General features: G+C 41.3%; 1 protein-coding gene across 2 annotated transcripts in view; it reads right to left on the bottom strand.

Annotated features, from left to right (window-relative positions):
- Positions 1–280: 280 nt before the first annotated feature.
- grk5l (G protein-coupled receptor kinase 5 like) overlaps positions 281–16,957 on the bottom strand; it is a 31,678-nt gene continuing 15,001 nt past the window's right edge. The window contains exons 2-16 of one of the 2 annotated variants that reach the window (XM_033619311.2): positions 12,753–12,848; positions 12,547–12,662; positions 6,227–6,304; positions 5,775–5,872; positions 5,534–5,626; positions 3,810–3,873; positions 3,566–3,706; positions 3,277–3,467; positions 3,062–3,099; positions 2,162–2,251; positions 1,867–2,075; positions 1,642–1,779; positions 1,282–1,419; positions 1,041–1,172; positions 281–955 (exon numbers count right to left, since the gene is read on the bottom strand). In XM_033619311.2, the coding sequence (XP_033475202.1) occupies positions 872–955; positions 1,041–1,172; positions 1,282–1,419; positions 1,642–1,779; positions 1,867–2,075; positions 2,162–2,251; positions 3,062–3,099; positions 3,277–3,467; positions 3,566–3,706; positions 3,810–3,873; positions 5,534–5,626; positions 5,775–5,872; positions 6,227–6,304; positions 12,547–12,662; positions 12,753–12,848 (1,706 nt within the window). In that variant the 3' untranslated portion in view covers positions 281–871. The remainder of the gene's footprint in view (positions 956–1,040; positions 1,173–1,281; positions 1,420–1,641; positions 1,780–1,866; positions 2,076–2,161; positions 2,252–3,061; positions 3,100–3,276; positions 3,468–3,565; positions 3,707–3,809; positions 3,874–5,533; positions 5,627–5,774; positions 5,873–6,226; positions 6,305–12,546; positions 12,663–12,752; positions 12,849–16,957) is intronic. The other variant, XM_033619312.2, reaches the window with a different exon arrangement.

Genomic DNA, 16,957 nt, shown 5'->3' with positions numbered 1-16,957 from the left:
ACTTGTCCATGCAATGAAAACACAACACGATTCTCACAATTCTGTCTGCGTATGTCTATCTGACTGTGTATGTATGTGTGCTTTAAGCAGTATGATATGTCTGCCAGGCTCATATTTAGAGAAAATGTATAAAATGGATCGCGCGTTGCGATCCTTATGTGGTTCTAAACAACAGCAGAAAACCTTCCAAAACCAATAAATCAACATGACAACAGTATCACAAAACTAAACTGTAATCTTTGGCCTGAGTGTACGCAAGGCAATGTACATTATGTGTTGAGGTTGTTGAGGTGATGTGTTCTGAATGTTTAGGAGTGATCTGAGGTATGGGAGGTGGAAATGCAGAGAAAGAAAGAGTTGTACAGATGGTGACATTCGGAGGGGTGTAGATAGATGGAGAGATACAGGCCAGAAAGTAAAGGACTGTAAATGAGTGAGAAAGAAATTCCTTTTCTGGAAAAAACAAAAACAAAATAAAATTCACCAAGACCCCATCTTCTATTCCCTGTGGTGGTCTTTATTATACAGTGGATCCCCTGAATGTTAGCTTGTTTTCTATCCTTTTTCTGTTTTCGTCGTCGTCAGTGGCTCTGATCTATAGTCCAGCAATCCTGAGGGTAAGTAAGGTTTGTCCGAATATTTCCCAACGTCTCTGCAACATTGACCATCCCACTACAAATGCCCGGGGTCGCAGGGCCTGGTCACCCCCCTCCCACCCCCCATGGGCTGACCATTTAGGCTTTTACACAGGCTGTCTCCGGCTGCTGCTCAGGCCCCGGCTGTGGACCAATCAGCAGCAGGGAAGCCCCTCGGAGCTCCTTCCCTTTGTGTGTGTGTGTGTGTGTGTGGCTCCCACACTGTCACTGTGCCACTAGGGGGCAGAGTTGGACATGGAGTCCACAGAGTTTACACTGGAAGACTGCACACGGCTGTGGGAAATAGACACCTCTGGGTGCTGCAGAGAAAAGAGAGAGATACACTTAAGTGAGTTAGTTTGTGTGTGTTTATCAGTGTGTAGGTTTATAAGTGTGTTCACTTACATGCCTCCTGAAGATCCTGTCCAGCAGGCTACGCCTGGGTGGCTCTGGAGGCTGATTCCAGTCCAGATCCGGAGGCCTCGTCCCTTGAGGCCCAAACACATTCAAATCTCTGAAACACTCAGTTTCTATCATCTGAATGAGAGGAGAAAAGAGGAGAGATATGGCGAACCTTGTCGAGTGAGGTTTTCCAGCAGTTATACAAACTGCATTTAAAGATGTCATATTAAGTGCACACATTTACCTCATTCTGCCATGGGATGGAAACACTGCCTGTAGCAAATTTGGAGTAGAAGTCATTGTCAGTTTGGTCCAAATTTACTCCCTTGACTGTGGAGAACTGCTCTATGTCCAAGACATCCTTACAGTACACTGCCCGAGGCTGGAGAGGGCAATGACCGTGAAAAAGACAGAGGTTGAGAGGAAAAACAGGAGACAAGTTTATCTAAACAGATCATTTATAATCATGGAGTTTTATTTGCTGTGGTGGCCATTTTGGATCTTCGTAAGTTTTTACTAAACACAGAAAAAGTGGAGTTTAAGAATGTGTTTTGTATGCAGAGAGACCGATTTAAACATGCAGCCTGTACGGTACTATACTCACATCAGGCACAAAGGGAGGCTCCACTATTCCAGCCTCCAGCCTCTTGAAGTTGATCTTTTTGAAGAACGAGTGGGCTTTGACGCCCGCTCCTCCATCCGCCTGGCACCCCAGCCTCTGCTTGGGGTCTTTGGTCAGCAGCTGGGTGAGCAGAAGCAGAGATGAATCATTAAATTAACCATCATTCATCCGTCTCTCTGTACAAAACACTGTTCCGTTGATGCTCACCATTCTACAGATGGCCTTGGTGTCCTCTGTAAACTTTTCGTTGTACTCCTCCTCTTCCTCCTGCACCCTCCTCTCCACCTCCTCCCGTTTGACTCGTTCTTTGCGGGCACGGAAGGGCGATCGTCCAGCGGTCATCTCGTATACGAGACAACCCAGACCCCACCAATCAGGACTCATGCCGTACTTTTCATTGTTTATCACCTCCGGAGCTTGAAAGGAAAGGAACGGGTTGTTAATGGTTGGTAGTTAGTCAGGTAAATTTACTCATGGAAATGTTGATTACAGTGTTTCTTACCCATGTAGCCAACAGTCCCCACCCTGCCTCTGATGAGTTCTCCTTCAGGCACTTTGATGGCCAGCCCCAGGTCTGAAATACGGATGTGTCCTGCAGCACAACAGTGGTGAGCATGATAACATGATACATTTTTTTTACTCAAAATTCAATGAATTATGAAGTGTTAAAAGGACAGTTCACCCCAAAATCAAAAATACATATTTCTTCTCTTACCTGTAGTGCTATTTATCAGTCTAGATTGTTTTGGTGTGAGTTGTCAAGTGTCAGAGATATCGGCCATAAAGATGTCTGCCTTCTCTTAAATATTATGGAACTACCAAATTCCACCTGCCAACCATATCACTGCGCAGAAAGAAGTGTGCATCTACTCGTGAATGAGAGGCTCATGCACATGACATGGGAGATGTAATCATCTATAGTGTCCTCCTCAGCTGAGCTGTAATGTTAGCTAGCTCAGTGGTGCTAGGTGAGCTAGCTGTAGATGCACGCTTGCAGGTTTTTTAAGTTTAGTTTGGTAGAAAGAAAATAGTTCCTAGATGAAACTGCTCACAACAAGGTCTGTGGATTATGTTCAGTAACCAGGTCATGATTTCTGGAAAGAGACACTGCTGTTGAGTTTTTCAAATGTATGTATTTGGTGCTTTGGGCAGCACAAACCAGGGGGCATCTATTTCCATTATGTTGGAGAGAAGGCAGACATCTCTACAGCCGATATCTCCAACATTCTTCAGCTCACACCAGAACAATCTATGTTAATAAGAGGCACTACAGGTAAGAGGGAAAATATGTATTTCGGATTTTTGGTTGAACTGTCCCTTTAATTTAGTTTGAAATGCTGTATCAGCAACAAAACATAAATGCTGTGCAATGCAATAACCAGAAATCTAAGCTGGAACTCACCATTGTCATCTAATAGGATATTCTCTGGTTTCAAATCCCTACAAATAAAACAGCATGTGAGTGTGTGAGTATTTATTCACATTATAATTTACAGAGTTTAAAAACAGTATTCAATGATTCATTAAAACTCAATAAAATAATTTGATTTGAGGGTTTATCTGAGCTGAACTACATCTCAAAGTGCATTCGAAATCGTGTAACATTTACAGTGCTACCTGTAGACGATGGATTCCCTGTGCAAATGCTCCAGTCCACAGCAGATTTGAGCAGCGTAAAACTGGACCCTGTCTTTCTCAAAGCCCGGCGTGCCCATGTTGTAGATGTGAAACTTCAGGTCTCCCCCGTTCATGATGGTCAGCACCAGACACAGAGCGTCTTTGGTCTCGTATGCATACGCTAAGCTCACCTTGAAGAAGCAAAGCAAGTGTTAAATGGCGCAAAACAGACCCCCAGATAACACAGAGCATACTGAGCTGCAAATACTCCTCTTTTATGTTCACTCACAACAAATCTACTGTTGACTTTCTCTAAAATCTGCTTCTCGTTGAGAGCCATGGACTCCCCTTTCCTCTTCTTTATCCTCTTCTTCTCAAGCTTCTTGCAGGCATACATCTTCCCTGTAGCTCTGACCTGGCAGGCACACACCTGAGACGAAAAACGAGACGGTATCTCCCACATTGCTGTCACTCACATCTCAACACTTTAAGCAACATCATCAACATTAATCACTATCATCATCAGCTCTTACCTCTCCGAATCCCCCCTTCCCCAGCACTCGGTACTGTCTGAACGTGTCTTTAGTGATTGGTTGCCTGACAGAACACAGACACAGCAAAATCCATTAATAGACGCTCATATAGTATCGATTAGGGCAGAGATGTTATCAGCGGAACTCAATACCATCCTGAGTCTGTTTCCTGTACAGAGGGTGGAGTCTCTCTTGTACGCAATTTCACTTTCCAGACACGGATACAATCAAGGCTGCTCTAAAAGCCTGCTGTTTACTTCTAACTGCCTTTGATATGCACTCTGCATAAAATATTTTCCTGTCTAGAGTCATCATACTCCTGTAAAGAGTCTCTGAAGTGAAGCGTTAGTCTGTCCAAGTCAAGTTTCTTCACCTGCCATTTGTTTTGTTCTTCAAACTGGTAGGAGGTTGTGGGAAATGACATCTGACAGAGTTATTATACGTGTATAAATCACATGTGTAATAAGTGCACTTTTATGCTCTCATACTTTACTTGAGTGTTTAAATTCTATGCTTTATATTTCTACTTCAATATATTTCAGGGGAACATATTGAACTTTTTACTCCACTACATTTATTTGACAGCTGAAGTTCCTATTTACTTTACATACAATTACATGCCTTATAATATATGATGTTATTATAGATTAAACAATTCAACAATGTATAAAATAGATAATCCACTCTCCACTTTGACCAACAACAAGAGTAAAATGCTGCATATGTATTTTTCGGGGTCATTAAGTGCTGAAATGAACAACTAATATGGGTAACTTTTAGGTTTTGTTTCTATTTCAGCTTAAAAGCCAACTCAACAATAACAACAATAATGCAATACATATCAAAGGAACTCTTAAAGGCAGGGGTAATAATTATTTGTGTAAGCACTGTTAAAGGCAACGACACTCAGTGGCCACTTTATTAGGTACACCTGTAATCTAATGCAATTTAATACAACTTTTATGAGACCTATATTGTTGGCTTTCATAGACTTGTTAATTCAATTATATTAATCACCATTGTGTTCTCCTGGGCTGCATTATATTCTAGGTGTGTCTCATATACTGCCACCCTCTTGTATGTAAATAAAAAAGACAAAAGAGGACAAATAAATAAATAAAAAATAGAAACAGCATTTAAACGTGGAGTCAGTGATTCTGAAGAACGATTAATAATATCTGAACTCAGCACCCAAAAATATATACCCTCTGTCAGTGCTCCTTTTTACCGTCCATCTCGCTCTTGCTGCCTTTCTCTTGTTCTGTACATGAGTAAAATTGCCCCCTGATGCTGACTGGCTGTAACAGTGTTGTGTGGCTTGGTGCGAGCTACTTTGTTTGTCTCCCAATTACAGAGCCAGGGCTGTGTATGCACACTGGGTTTTTTTAAGTGCACAAACAAAACTGGCAGCTAGCAGGCAAAAAGTTGGCAAAAAGTGTCCAGGATTAAAATCGCTGACTGCACCTTTAATTATGACATCAATAGTAACCATATACAGTAATTGAATTCAAACATTCCCGAGATATATCATAAAAACTAAACATTAGAAACTTTGTGAAGGCAGGATTTATGGTAGAGCTGTTTAACTGCATTGGGTTAGATGGTACATGTGTACCTATTAAAGTGGCCACTGAGTGTGTATTATAATCAATATAATCATGTTAATCAACTGAACTAATAAACCTCTCCACAAAAAAATAACTCATATGAACTTCACTGCGTACCTCTCCAGCATCTTCCACTGCAGGAAGCGGTCAAAGTACATGCTGTTCTGGTAGTCCGAGAACGGAGCTCCACTCAGGTAGTCATGGACGGCCCTGGTTCAACACACAACACAGAAGGCTCAGTCAAAACAGTTTCAACTATAATCCAGTTAACAATATCTGTTGTTTACTACACATATTTACATGAGGTAAAAAACTAAGATAACAGGTGAGGGGGAATAAAAACAAAGTGGTGACTCACTTGCGGCAGTTGCTGAAGATCTCCTTACATGGACTGAGCTCGAGGTTCTCTCTGCACTGGTCTGCAAAAACCTCCGCTATGTCTACACGCTGAGGTGACTACATCAACACATGTAAACACACACCGTGACATACGCGCACACACATACGAGTACATTACTTTTTATTACTCGCACTACATCAGACTAAAGAGAAACACACATAGCTCCTTGTAGAGTATCAGTACATTATGCACACAGGCGCTGTGCAAACATTACACTGTTATTTTTGCACATTTAATGCGCACATTGAATTACTACACCCTTTTAAGTACCCTTGTGAGTGTTAGGGAGGCTTTCATTCAGCTGTAACTCAATATTATTGTCTGCTTTTCCAACAGGATTTAAACATCAATCACTGTAAGAGGTACTAAATTCACTTTTACAACAGCAAGTATCAGATAATGAAACTTACTTGTTTTGAGAGAAATGTCTTAATGATCTGGTCCCCTCTGCTTTTTCTTTTTTCGTCGGGTGTCACCTCATAGTCTTCCTAAAATAACAAAATAAGACACACTGGTATCAACAGGTGAAATGAAAGCACTTAATTTACTTCATCTTGTGTGCATCAAGACCCACATGTTTTGTAGCTGTTGTTAATCATTAATGAATGATCATTAATGGACCTTCTAGTAAGTCACCTTTACTAAAGACAATGGTTAATAAATAATTTAAAAATGATTTTCAGATCCAGTGTAGGACATTAATAGCAACAGCATTTGGGTTGCCAGGTTGTGAAATATCTCTCTTGCGGGTGTTTATCCTCTTTCACCACTACACATTATCTATTAGGTATTAAATTCACCAGGTAGTTCCCTCCTTTACTGTCTGACCTCTGAACTTCTCGGAAAAAGCTGCTGCGGTGCACCTGAAAACTTGTTTATTATCGATTTACTAACATGTCTACCTGCATTCTTGTTTCTTACTAGACAGTGATGTATTAATGACTTAAATAACATTTGTAACTGCAGAGTTGATAACTTATTAACAAAGTTAGCCGTCATTCATTATGAAGAGAAACATCAGCAAAGAGAATTTTTCACAACCTGGCAACCAAACTGTTTTTATTAGTGGTTTATTACTGAGCTATAATGCATTGGTATGTTTTATTTAAAATTAATAAATTCATTAGTTACAATCAAGCGGCAACCTCCGGGGATGAAAAATGAAGCCAACATGGAAGTGACAAAAACTGCAGTTCCTTCAATGTCCACTTGAGGCTGGCTCCAGAAGCAAGAAAATCCCCATAGACCCCCATGTTAAAATGCCCGAGATTTTTACAGCCTGGTACAAAAAATGGCTTTGGTCTCTTTAACTAATTTCCCCATTTGTGACAACTTTATGGTGTCCTCTGCTTCTACGTGAGAACCAGCCCTCACTCCACCACAGCTCTGCCTACGTGGCCAAATATGGTCACTTCTGGTTCCAGAAAAACCCAGACCGCCACAGCCAAAATGCTTAAACTGAGCTTTCGAAACTGCAGTCCACAAACCAATGGGTACGTCTGTTATCTTACACAGTCTCTGGTGACAACTTTATAAAGGTTGACTTATTAGAAAGTGGCACCTGTTTGTGTTACAAACATAAAAGCACTAAAGCCAGAGCAACTAAAAGGATAACAAATATACTTTTCAGTGGTACAACAGCATTTATCTATTAAAAAATACCTTAATTTCTTACATTAAATGGTAAATGAAAATGGACTTTGTCTCCTCTCTCCTCCAAAAGTACAATTTACAACAAAAAGGCTCCCTTCCTTATGATGTTAAAGACATACTATGCAGGAATTTCCCCCAAAAATTTATGGATTGAACATCACTTATGACCCATGAGAAGTGTTTGGCGACATTCTTATCTGCAGAGACTCTGCCTTCTGCCTGGATTTTCTTACTTTGTAGCGGTCAGGACGTTTCTGGGCACAGCGAACAGGTGAGGTTGGGAAAAGCAGTTGGTGCCAGACTGTAAGCAGCACACATCCAAGAGGAAGTAACAAAAATAAAAAAATAAATAAAGATTAAATGCAAATATAGTGCCAAGTGGAGTGAATCTGGGGTTGGCTTTCACTTTTACTCTGGCTAGCGAGACTGTTTACAAACTGTAACCAACAATGCCCACATGGTATACCTTTAAGTCAGTTTTGTCTCTAGAGCCCAGAATGACAAATTTGTCTCAAAGGGTTTTACATCTGTACAGCACACAACATCCTCTATCCTGAGGCCCTTGACTTGGATAAAGAAAGCGTCTTTAACGGAAACACAGCTCAAATGTTTTAAAATCATCCGACTGACATGTGGGATCCTCCATGATCCCTCCCCTCTCTCTGCTTTCCCACTGTGAAAAACAAAAGTGCCAAATTCTCTCTGTGCCTGTGACAAGAAAATAATGTTTAATTTGTATGATGGAGAAGCTGCTGTTTAGTGGTGACGATTACACACACCGCTCACTCTCTGTATCTCTGTGTGTCGCTGTCACTCTCACACAAACATATGCTGCTCTTGGCTCCGTGTTTCAACATACGAAACCGTTGGCCGTTACACGCTGGACATATTGGACATCTCACAGAGGCGACGACATGAAGAGCGCTCTGATGCATTTCGTAGCCAGCACTTTTAACTTCTCAAAAATAAAAGGGGCAGGGGGGAGCAACATGGCGCCTGTGCTGCACGCTGGCCCAACTCTTTCTATCAGTGGCATTTTTCCAACATGGTCCTGTGTTGCCTGGCAACCACACAGTAAACACGACGGGATTCCTTGAGGTCCTGGAGTGTCACAGTGTGTCACACCAGCGTCACCAGCTTTCCACTACAAACCACATACACAAACACACACACACTCACGTATGTATTCAGCACATATACACATAAGCCCAGAGCTTAAGGAAAAATAGGCTTTAAAAAGCCGCAGCGTCACTGACACTTCAGAACAAAGCCAAAAGACGTCCAAAAATAAATACGTACTGTACATAGAAATTTGAATATATAGGAGTGTGACTGAAAGACATGGAGAGACAGAGAAAGAGGGGGAAAGAGCGAATTGTGATTGCTGCCAAGTGTTGATTAACTAAGGCTTTGTTATCAGAGGCTCCAGAGAAATTACACACACACACACACACACACACACACACGGTAAATGAGCTGTCTGACTCCCACCCTTTGCCGGTGGGGGGTCAGCCAAAGGGAAAAGAAGACGCCCCTTTAGCCTTTTGGAAGCAGAGGGGATCCAACACACACAAACACACACATAAAACTGCGTGCACACACACCTTCTCATGATGTAAGAGGAACCACTGGAACCCCCGAGCACATTCCTTCCTCTGCTATACACACCGAAACACACACACACAATCCCTCTTCCTCCGAAACGGTCATGTTCATGCTTTCTCATGGTGTACACACTCCTGCTCAGTTTTTTAAACACGCACACAAAGACCAACAAACAAACTAATATACTTTGGTTTTTTAATAGTTTCTGGAATTGAACAATGACTTGATTACATAATAAAACAGTTTCTGGTAAACCTCCTAACCGTACTGGAAAAACGTTATTGAATCACTTGAAATACAAGCACCTGCCTGGTTGTAATCACCCTCGGGCCGGGTTTATTGTCAGTAAAGTGGTGAGTATATGGTTCAACACTGAGCATGGCCTCAAGAGTTCGTCACATGGATTGCAGAGTTAGCGCCAGCATGTGTCTGGGATGGGTGCCTGTAAGTGGTTTCCCCCTCGCAGAGGGTGACGGTCATTTTTAGGGCTGGGTGGGTGAAGGGGGCAGAGAAGGGTGGGGGTGTTGGGATTGGAAGGGGGTGGTGTGGGAAACAATGCTGTCCTTTCTGTCCTGTCACATGCCCCGCAAAGATATTCTGGGCATAGATAAAGACTTAAATGTGTCATGTGGGAGCTATTCCGTCTAGACGCATAGAGAGAGATTGGAGGTGGGGGACAACAAGCCGGGTGTATGGGGAGGGGGGGGATCTGGCTGGTTGAATAATCACTACTCAGTTTAATTGTCTCCTCTGGCTGCATGACCCAGCATCAAGGTGCTTTCAGGCTACGCTGAAATGAAAGTGAGTGCGCTGAAATGTTGATGGGGGTGTTTTCCAGACCTGTATTCATCTAGAAAAGAGTGCTGCTTTTCCCGCTACTCTCTCTCCCTGTTAGTTAGTGTTGCTACGCCAGGTAAACGCTGCCTCAGGTGGTTAGTTTTTTAAGCCACCTAAAAAAAGGCCCACCTAAAAAATTCAATCAATTAATCATTCAGCTTAAGTGTACGCTATATTTAGAACATTTCACCGCTTTACCTTTTATCGTCAGACAGCCTTTTCTGAGGAAAAATGGGAACTGAAGCCATTATCTCAAAGCCACCAGCCTCCACTGACGAAGACAGTCATTTTATTTTGCAGAACAGGAGAGTAGCTGGTCTACCACTACCTCCATCAGTTAGCATGTAAGTGGGAATTTTTTTTTTTTTTCGAAATATAGTGTTCACTTAAACTGATATTGCTTTTTAGGTGGCTAAATACATTTTGCTGTGGCCTCATCCACATCTGCATATTGTTAACTTCCATGATTGTAAATTTGGTTTATCAGTGATGACCCACAGCTCATAAAATGAGCACAGCAGAAATGTCAGACAGGTTGGACCACCATGTTTAACTATATATCTTCAAACATTCCAGCTATGGCTTAAAATGACAATAGAAATAAACACGCTTGCCAATTTTACATATCTCTGCGATTAAAATAAATTGCCAGTTGTCTACCAGGAAGTGATTGTTGTTGTTAGTGCAAGGATACCATCGTTGGATTCTCATTTCTGCTGTGGATTTTGTTGGCTCGAATGATAAATGTTGCTGGTAGGGTTGTAACTAGCTACACTAAACACTAAAAATATATGAGCTGGCTGAAACTCCACCTCAAGCTGGCCTTTAATGTCTCAAGCTGATGTGTTTTAAATCCAGGACTCTGTAAAAGGGTCAACAATGTGCATGGTCACCATACAGTAGCTATATAATGCTAGAAAACTGAGGCCAAAGAGTCAACATCACCAGTTTGTGATCCATGTTGGCGACTAATGCTTTAGCTTTATGCTTTAATGTTTCTATTTTCTTTTCTTTTTTTTTTTTAAAGATATTTTTTGGGCCATTTTGCCTTTAATCAATAGGACAGTTAAGTGTGAAAGGGGGAGAGAGAGAGAGGGAGTGACATGCAGCAAAGGGCCACAGGCTGGAGTCGAACCCGGGCCGCTGCGGCAACAGCCTTGTATATGGGGCGCCTGCTCTACCACTAAGCCACCGATGCCCCTTAATGTTTCTATTTTCAAACAGTATGCTTTACTTGTTCAAGAGAAAAGTATCTGAGGAGGATTACCAATCATGTAACAACATCTAATGCAAGTTTGGCTGAAGTCTAAACTTCCCAAACCAAATAAAGAGCAGGGCAGAGCCACCACAGGATTGATGTTCCTTGGGTAGGGTAGATGTTAGTAGTAGTAGTAGTTAGCTAATGACGTCACCACCATCAAAACTTAGAAGGACCTGTCCATCTCTAAGTACATTGTCTTAATCGTACAAAGATTTATAATAATATCTACATACCAGATGCCAAGATGGCGCCTATTCATTCCAATGGAGTTGCTTGCCTGGCGCATACACCAAAAGGTTTCTAGCTTCTGGGTTTACTTCTGCAGTATGAGGGCCACTGAATATGTGCAGTAGTGTTTCTCCCGCTGTCTCCACCCTCAAGTTCCCGCTCAGCTTACAGACTTTACATTGTGATGACGTAACAGCTTGAAATCATTTTTTTTCGGCTTCAGGAACGTTTTACAAATATAAAACCTCTGTGAGTGAAATATTTATAATAGAAAGAGTCAAAACAGAGGTTGTTTGCAGTTTGAGGTGTCCTGTCAACTGTTTTATAGATGTCTCTTTTATAATGGTGACCTATGGAGAAAATGCATTTGGGCTGCAGGAAATGTTTTTGCTGCAATACCGTGAGTGGCCACTGGGAAAAATTGGCTGCAAGACTGAGCAGTGCTCCTTTGGGCCTGGAATCATACCTCCACTAGCAAACCAATTTCTACCTGTCCGCAGTCCCTGAGCTTTCAAAAGAATCTTTATTGACAAATTTCAATAGCCAGCCCACAGGGGACAACAGACTGCTTTGTTGTCTATTTTACAGGTACAGTGTGAGCACTCAGGTCTTGGCTTGACAATCGGACCACACAATATGAGCACATAAACCACAAGTGTGGGCTTTACATGGAAGACGATGTACTTGTACAGTGGGAGTTAGCAACATTTCTAAAACAGGCTCAAATCATTCAGTGTATGCTCAGCTTTACATTTTGCTCTTGTGGTTTTGGTTCTGGAAAGGTTAAAAAAGACACCGCCCATCACCCTCCTTGAGATACCAAATATATCTCTTATTAGAGCTCCACCTGTTCAGCAACTGGAGAAATCCACATCGTCATAGGCCTGCCATTCCTAGTTAGAGTTACTTAGTGTTAGTGAATTGTTTATTAGGGGTTGAATGCTTTGTCCACAAACTGTTATGGTAATTATTAAAAGGAAAAGAGAGGTCATTGTTGGCTTTCCCCACATAATTTTCCTGGGGATATTCTTGGATTTGTAATGGTAAACTTGTGGCTAAAAGATGACCACTCAGTGTGGTGTGTGTGAGTGTGTGTGTGTGTGTGTGTGTGTGTGTGTGTGTGTGTGTGTGTGTGTGTGTGTTTACCATTGCATCCAGTAGCTGGATGCATCGTTGTAGTTTAGGTCTGGTCTCACAGTAAAGACGGAACAAAAGCCGTCCGATGGGCTGTTTCTCACAGATGCTGACATAGTCTCTCTCTGCTTGAAATAACAAAAAAGCACACACACACTTTAAAACATCAACAGATAAATACACTCTCTTCTGATAAAGGTGAGCATAAAAACACGTACCGACGCAATTTCCCTGCTCAACGCACTGGCTTATATGGGGGAAGCGAAGGATCTCCTTCCATTTTTTGCTCCTCCCTTTCCGCTTTCCTCCTCCACCTGCGGCGACATAGGAAAAACAAGAGGTGAAAATGTTATAATGAAAGAACTTCATAAAGTTGTCAAAGTCTATTTTCATCAGTGAGGAGCAAATGAACGCCTAATGGGTAAAAGGGGCAGGAGAAGAGGGGGGGGTGTGTGTGGGCTCTCCCCTGAATGAAATCATAGTCTCAGTGTGTATATATAATTCATAGATTATGTCTAACTTCCTCCGTGAATCCCTGCTCTCTCTGCTGACTTTCTTCCTCACTCAGTAGCTTTTCTGAAAGTGGAACAGTGAGTGTGTGTGTGTGTGTGTGTGTCTATGTGTGTGTGTTTGTGTCAACTCAGACAAAAAAGCCTATTCTGACCGGCTCAGTTCCCATCAGAACCCGGGACTTTGCCAGACTGGATTCCACGACTCTGAATAATCATGCATCAGCTTCCTGCAGCAACGTAACACCATCATGAACAGATATCTCTTACATCCACATCCTTGGATCTTTAAAGTCGACTTACTGGACAGTCATCCATTAATGTAATCTATCTTGCCTTGAACTTGCCTTTCACCTCCATATTTCCCACCTAAACAATCACCTCCGCCTTCTCCTCTCTCTTAAACACAACTGTGAGAACTTATTTCACTGCTCTCCATCCATTCCAACTTGCTGTGCCTTACGTCATGTTCATTTCAGCTTAATTTTTTTCTTTATACTCGAGGACTGCTCTAATGAACTGACAGGGATTTCCTTTAACCACTCTCTGCAGTGGAAATTGGCTGCGAGCGGCTGTGAGAGACAACATTGAGAGCATGAGAGGCAATGACAAGCAGACATCTTTAAGTAATAACCCAGGAATGCGAGAGCCACTACGTCATGCTGGAGCCTCCGAGTGAAAGCTTTCACAGTTTTCTCATCAATCCCCCTGCATTACTGCCTCAGCCCTCTCTCCCCTGCTGTTTGAAATGTATCTGTTACTCTCAGATACACTGTGTTGTCTTGGTAATATTGACTCACTTGGACTAAAAGTCAAGGCATTTGAATTACACTAAACAATGTGAAGATTAAAAACTCGAATTGGCATGTTTCTTTGTGATATCAGACATCATACAGGCCTCCTTTATTACTTATTATGATATCATGTCAGCAATTACAGAATGATGAAGCTGTAACAGATTTTATCAGCCAGCAAACTGATGCTAAATCTAGAAAAAATATTTCAGAGTTGAAGGAATCTCTTGCGCTTCAGCCCCTCCACAGGCGGAGGTCGGTGCTCACAGAAAGGACGAGATGCAACAAACAGTTCAATGGGCCAGGACTGCACATTAAGACAATACTGGAGCACATAATTCCCTTAAATGTTTTATGATGTGTGAAACGATTAGTGTTTCAACTAGGGGTGGGGGAAAAAATCGATACAGCACAGTATCGCGATATCTTTGTGTGGCAATATCGTATCGTCACACAGTGCCAAATATCAATTTTTTTATTATATAAACTATTAATATTACAAATACAAATTAAACTGTAGGTAGCCTATTAGAATAATATAAGCAATTGCTTTTTCAGTCCACTAGATACATTTCGGCTGAAGTGAGATAAACAGACTGAAAACTTTGTCTTACTGGATTAAACAGATGTTGACAAAGTTTTCTTTTGGGGACATAATTTACAGTTTTAAAAAGGTAATAAATCGCAATGTATTTTATTGCAATACTCAGCATATTGCAACATATTTAAAATCATCATAATATTGTATTGTGACTGAAGTATTGTGATACGATTGTATCGTGGATGCTCCGGATATTCCCACCCCTTGTTTCAACTTGCACACATCATTAAACATTTAAGCAAATTGTATGTTCCCATATTTTCTTTGAATGTAGCTATTGTGAAGTGGCCCAATGAACTGTTATAGAAAAATGTATTTTGCTATATTGTCTATATTTTTAAAGATTTACTTTTTTAAGAGTCAGATGAGAACTAACCAATGTACTTGGCAAAGCATATGACCTCTCAATGACAACTGAGCAGAAGAAGAGACAGCTTACTTAGCCTACTTACGAAGACTGTTAGCATAAATTCTGACACAGTGTCATCCAGGAGCTGCTTGGTTCCCACACAGTTTGTGTGCCAGTCCTGAATGGGGCATAGACTAAGTAAACCTACACATTGTTGTAGTTAATGCGGGTAATTATGTGTCCCATGACTTTGAAAGTAACATTAACTTATTAATATAGGCAGTGAGCTTAAATTAGAGCAGAAAAACTCACTTTTTAAACCACTGCTTTACTTTTAATCAACAAAAAGGGTTTTTGAGGCTTGTAGGAAGCCTTCATATGACTTCATGTTGGGTATGTTTTTAGATAAAGGACCCTGCGTCACCACAGCTGACACACTCAGAGTGGTAGCCATATCACCTCAGACAAACACCAAGCATGAATGTATTAATAACTCAAGTTAAAATATCCCCTAAGAGAATCATTAACTCCCAGCACCTGCTCCTCATCAACATTACTGTAGACAAGCTATAAACAGGCACACTTCCTTATTTAAGCACCAGTTGTTCTCTGAAAACAGTTAATATGTAAAGTAATGCTCCACAGCAAAACCCTACCACACTCTGCTGTGTTACTGTGTGATCCAATATTCAAATCTCTTTTAATAAAAAATATGACAGCTGCTGAAAAGAACAACAGTACAGTGAGTGGAGAAGGTCATTCCCCATGGGGGACCACCATGCTTAAAATGAAAGCTACTGTAAAGCATTTGTGGATAAAAGCGTCCACCAAATGGCAGAGAGTTCCTGCGAAGGGTCAACACCATGTCAAATAATTGTACCAAACATTTGTGCTCCACCCAGGCATTCAACTTCTACACAATGCTGGGACAGCCACAAATAATGTAGTTCCTCTTTATCCTTTCTGTGTCCTGTTCTCTTTCCTTCTCTCCAAATCTATTTTTCATTTTCTCTCCCTCCTCATCTCCCCTTCCCTCGTCTCTCCTGCCATCACCTTCAACTGTTTATCTGTTTCCTGTAATCCAGCTCCTTTTTTCTTTTCAGACTCTGTTGGGGATTTTTGTCATCATTATCCCACTGCTGCCAGCCAATGACTGACCTCATTTGTCACTTCAGGCCCATCAACTCTCTTTGTTTTAGGATTGGATAAGGTCATGAGTTTACAGCTTTATGGGCATATAAACAGAACATTGCTACAGATCAGTTGTTCCCTTCCTTTTTAGCTTTTTGACCACTGAAACAAAGTGAGGTGTACTTATAGCCTCTTGTCACAGGTTGCACATATAGTAGTGATGAAAGTAGTTCACTGAAAAAACAAGTTTAAAAAAAAAGTTAACATTGAAGGAACTCGTTTTTTCTGTTCTCTTCATTTCACAGCCCCTTAGATTATTCATTCAACCAGTCAGTGAAAATGGTGTTCAATTACGGGGCCTTATTTTGCCAAATAGGCTACAGCATATTCATAATGGCAAATGAAACCTTACATGTCATTCTGCACTGTGTGCAAAAACAAGAGAGTCAGGGCGTGGGAAAGTTAGTGGAGATGAAAACATCCAAATTGCTTGGCAATGGGCACCCCCAACAACATGTTTAATTTGTCCAGCTGTAACAAACTATTTTATTCCAGGAAGAAATATGAGTAACAGCAAAGGCCCGTTGAGTGCAAAGAGCTTAACCTCCATACACGAACACACCCAACCGCTCCCACAAACATGCAAATATCATGCATAAATTATTCATCTCCACATAAGAGACTCATCCATCTGGAAGTAACGAGCAATTTCCTGTCTGGCCCCAGTGTCTTTTGACATCTCTGATGTCTGCGGCCTGAAACAAATACAACCCTTAATCAGTTCAAATGAGTTCAGATTCTGTGTCGCATTGTTGGTGGGCCCGTCAGCTGCTGCATGTCTGCTCGCTGAAGAGGAAATATTCTGGCAGGATGTTTAAAAAAAAAAAACAAAAAAAAAAACCTAGGTCTGGGGGAAAGTTTAAGGATTGTGAATATCAACATAAAACGAGGCAATGAGATTTTAAAATCATGGTATGAAGCTGCAAGAAAAAAAAACGTGGCAAGTGTTATCCCCAGACCAGTAACTCTGTGTTCATGT

Source organism: Epinephelus lanceolatus, chromosome 9 (assembly GCF_041903045.1).
Source record: "Epinephelus lanceolatus isolate andai-2023 chromosome 9, ASM4190304v1, whole genome shotgun sequence".
NCBI lineage: Eukaryota > Metazoa > Chordata > Actinopteri > Perciformes > Serranidae > Epinephelus > Epinephelus lanceolatus.
This window is presented reverse-complemented; position numbering and strand designations above follow the sequence as displayed.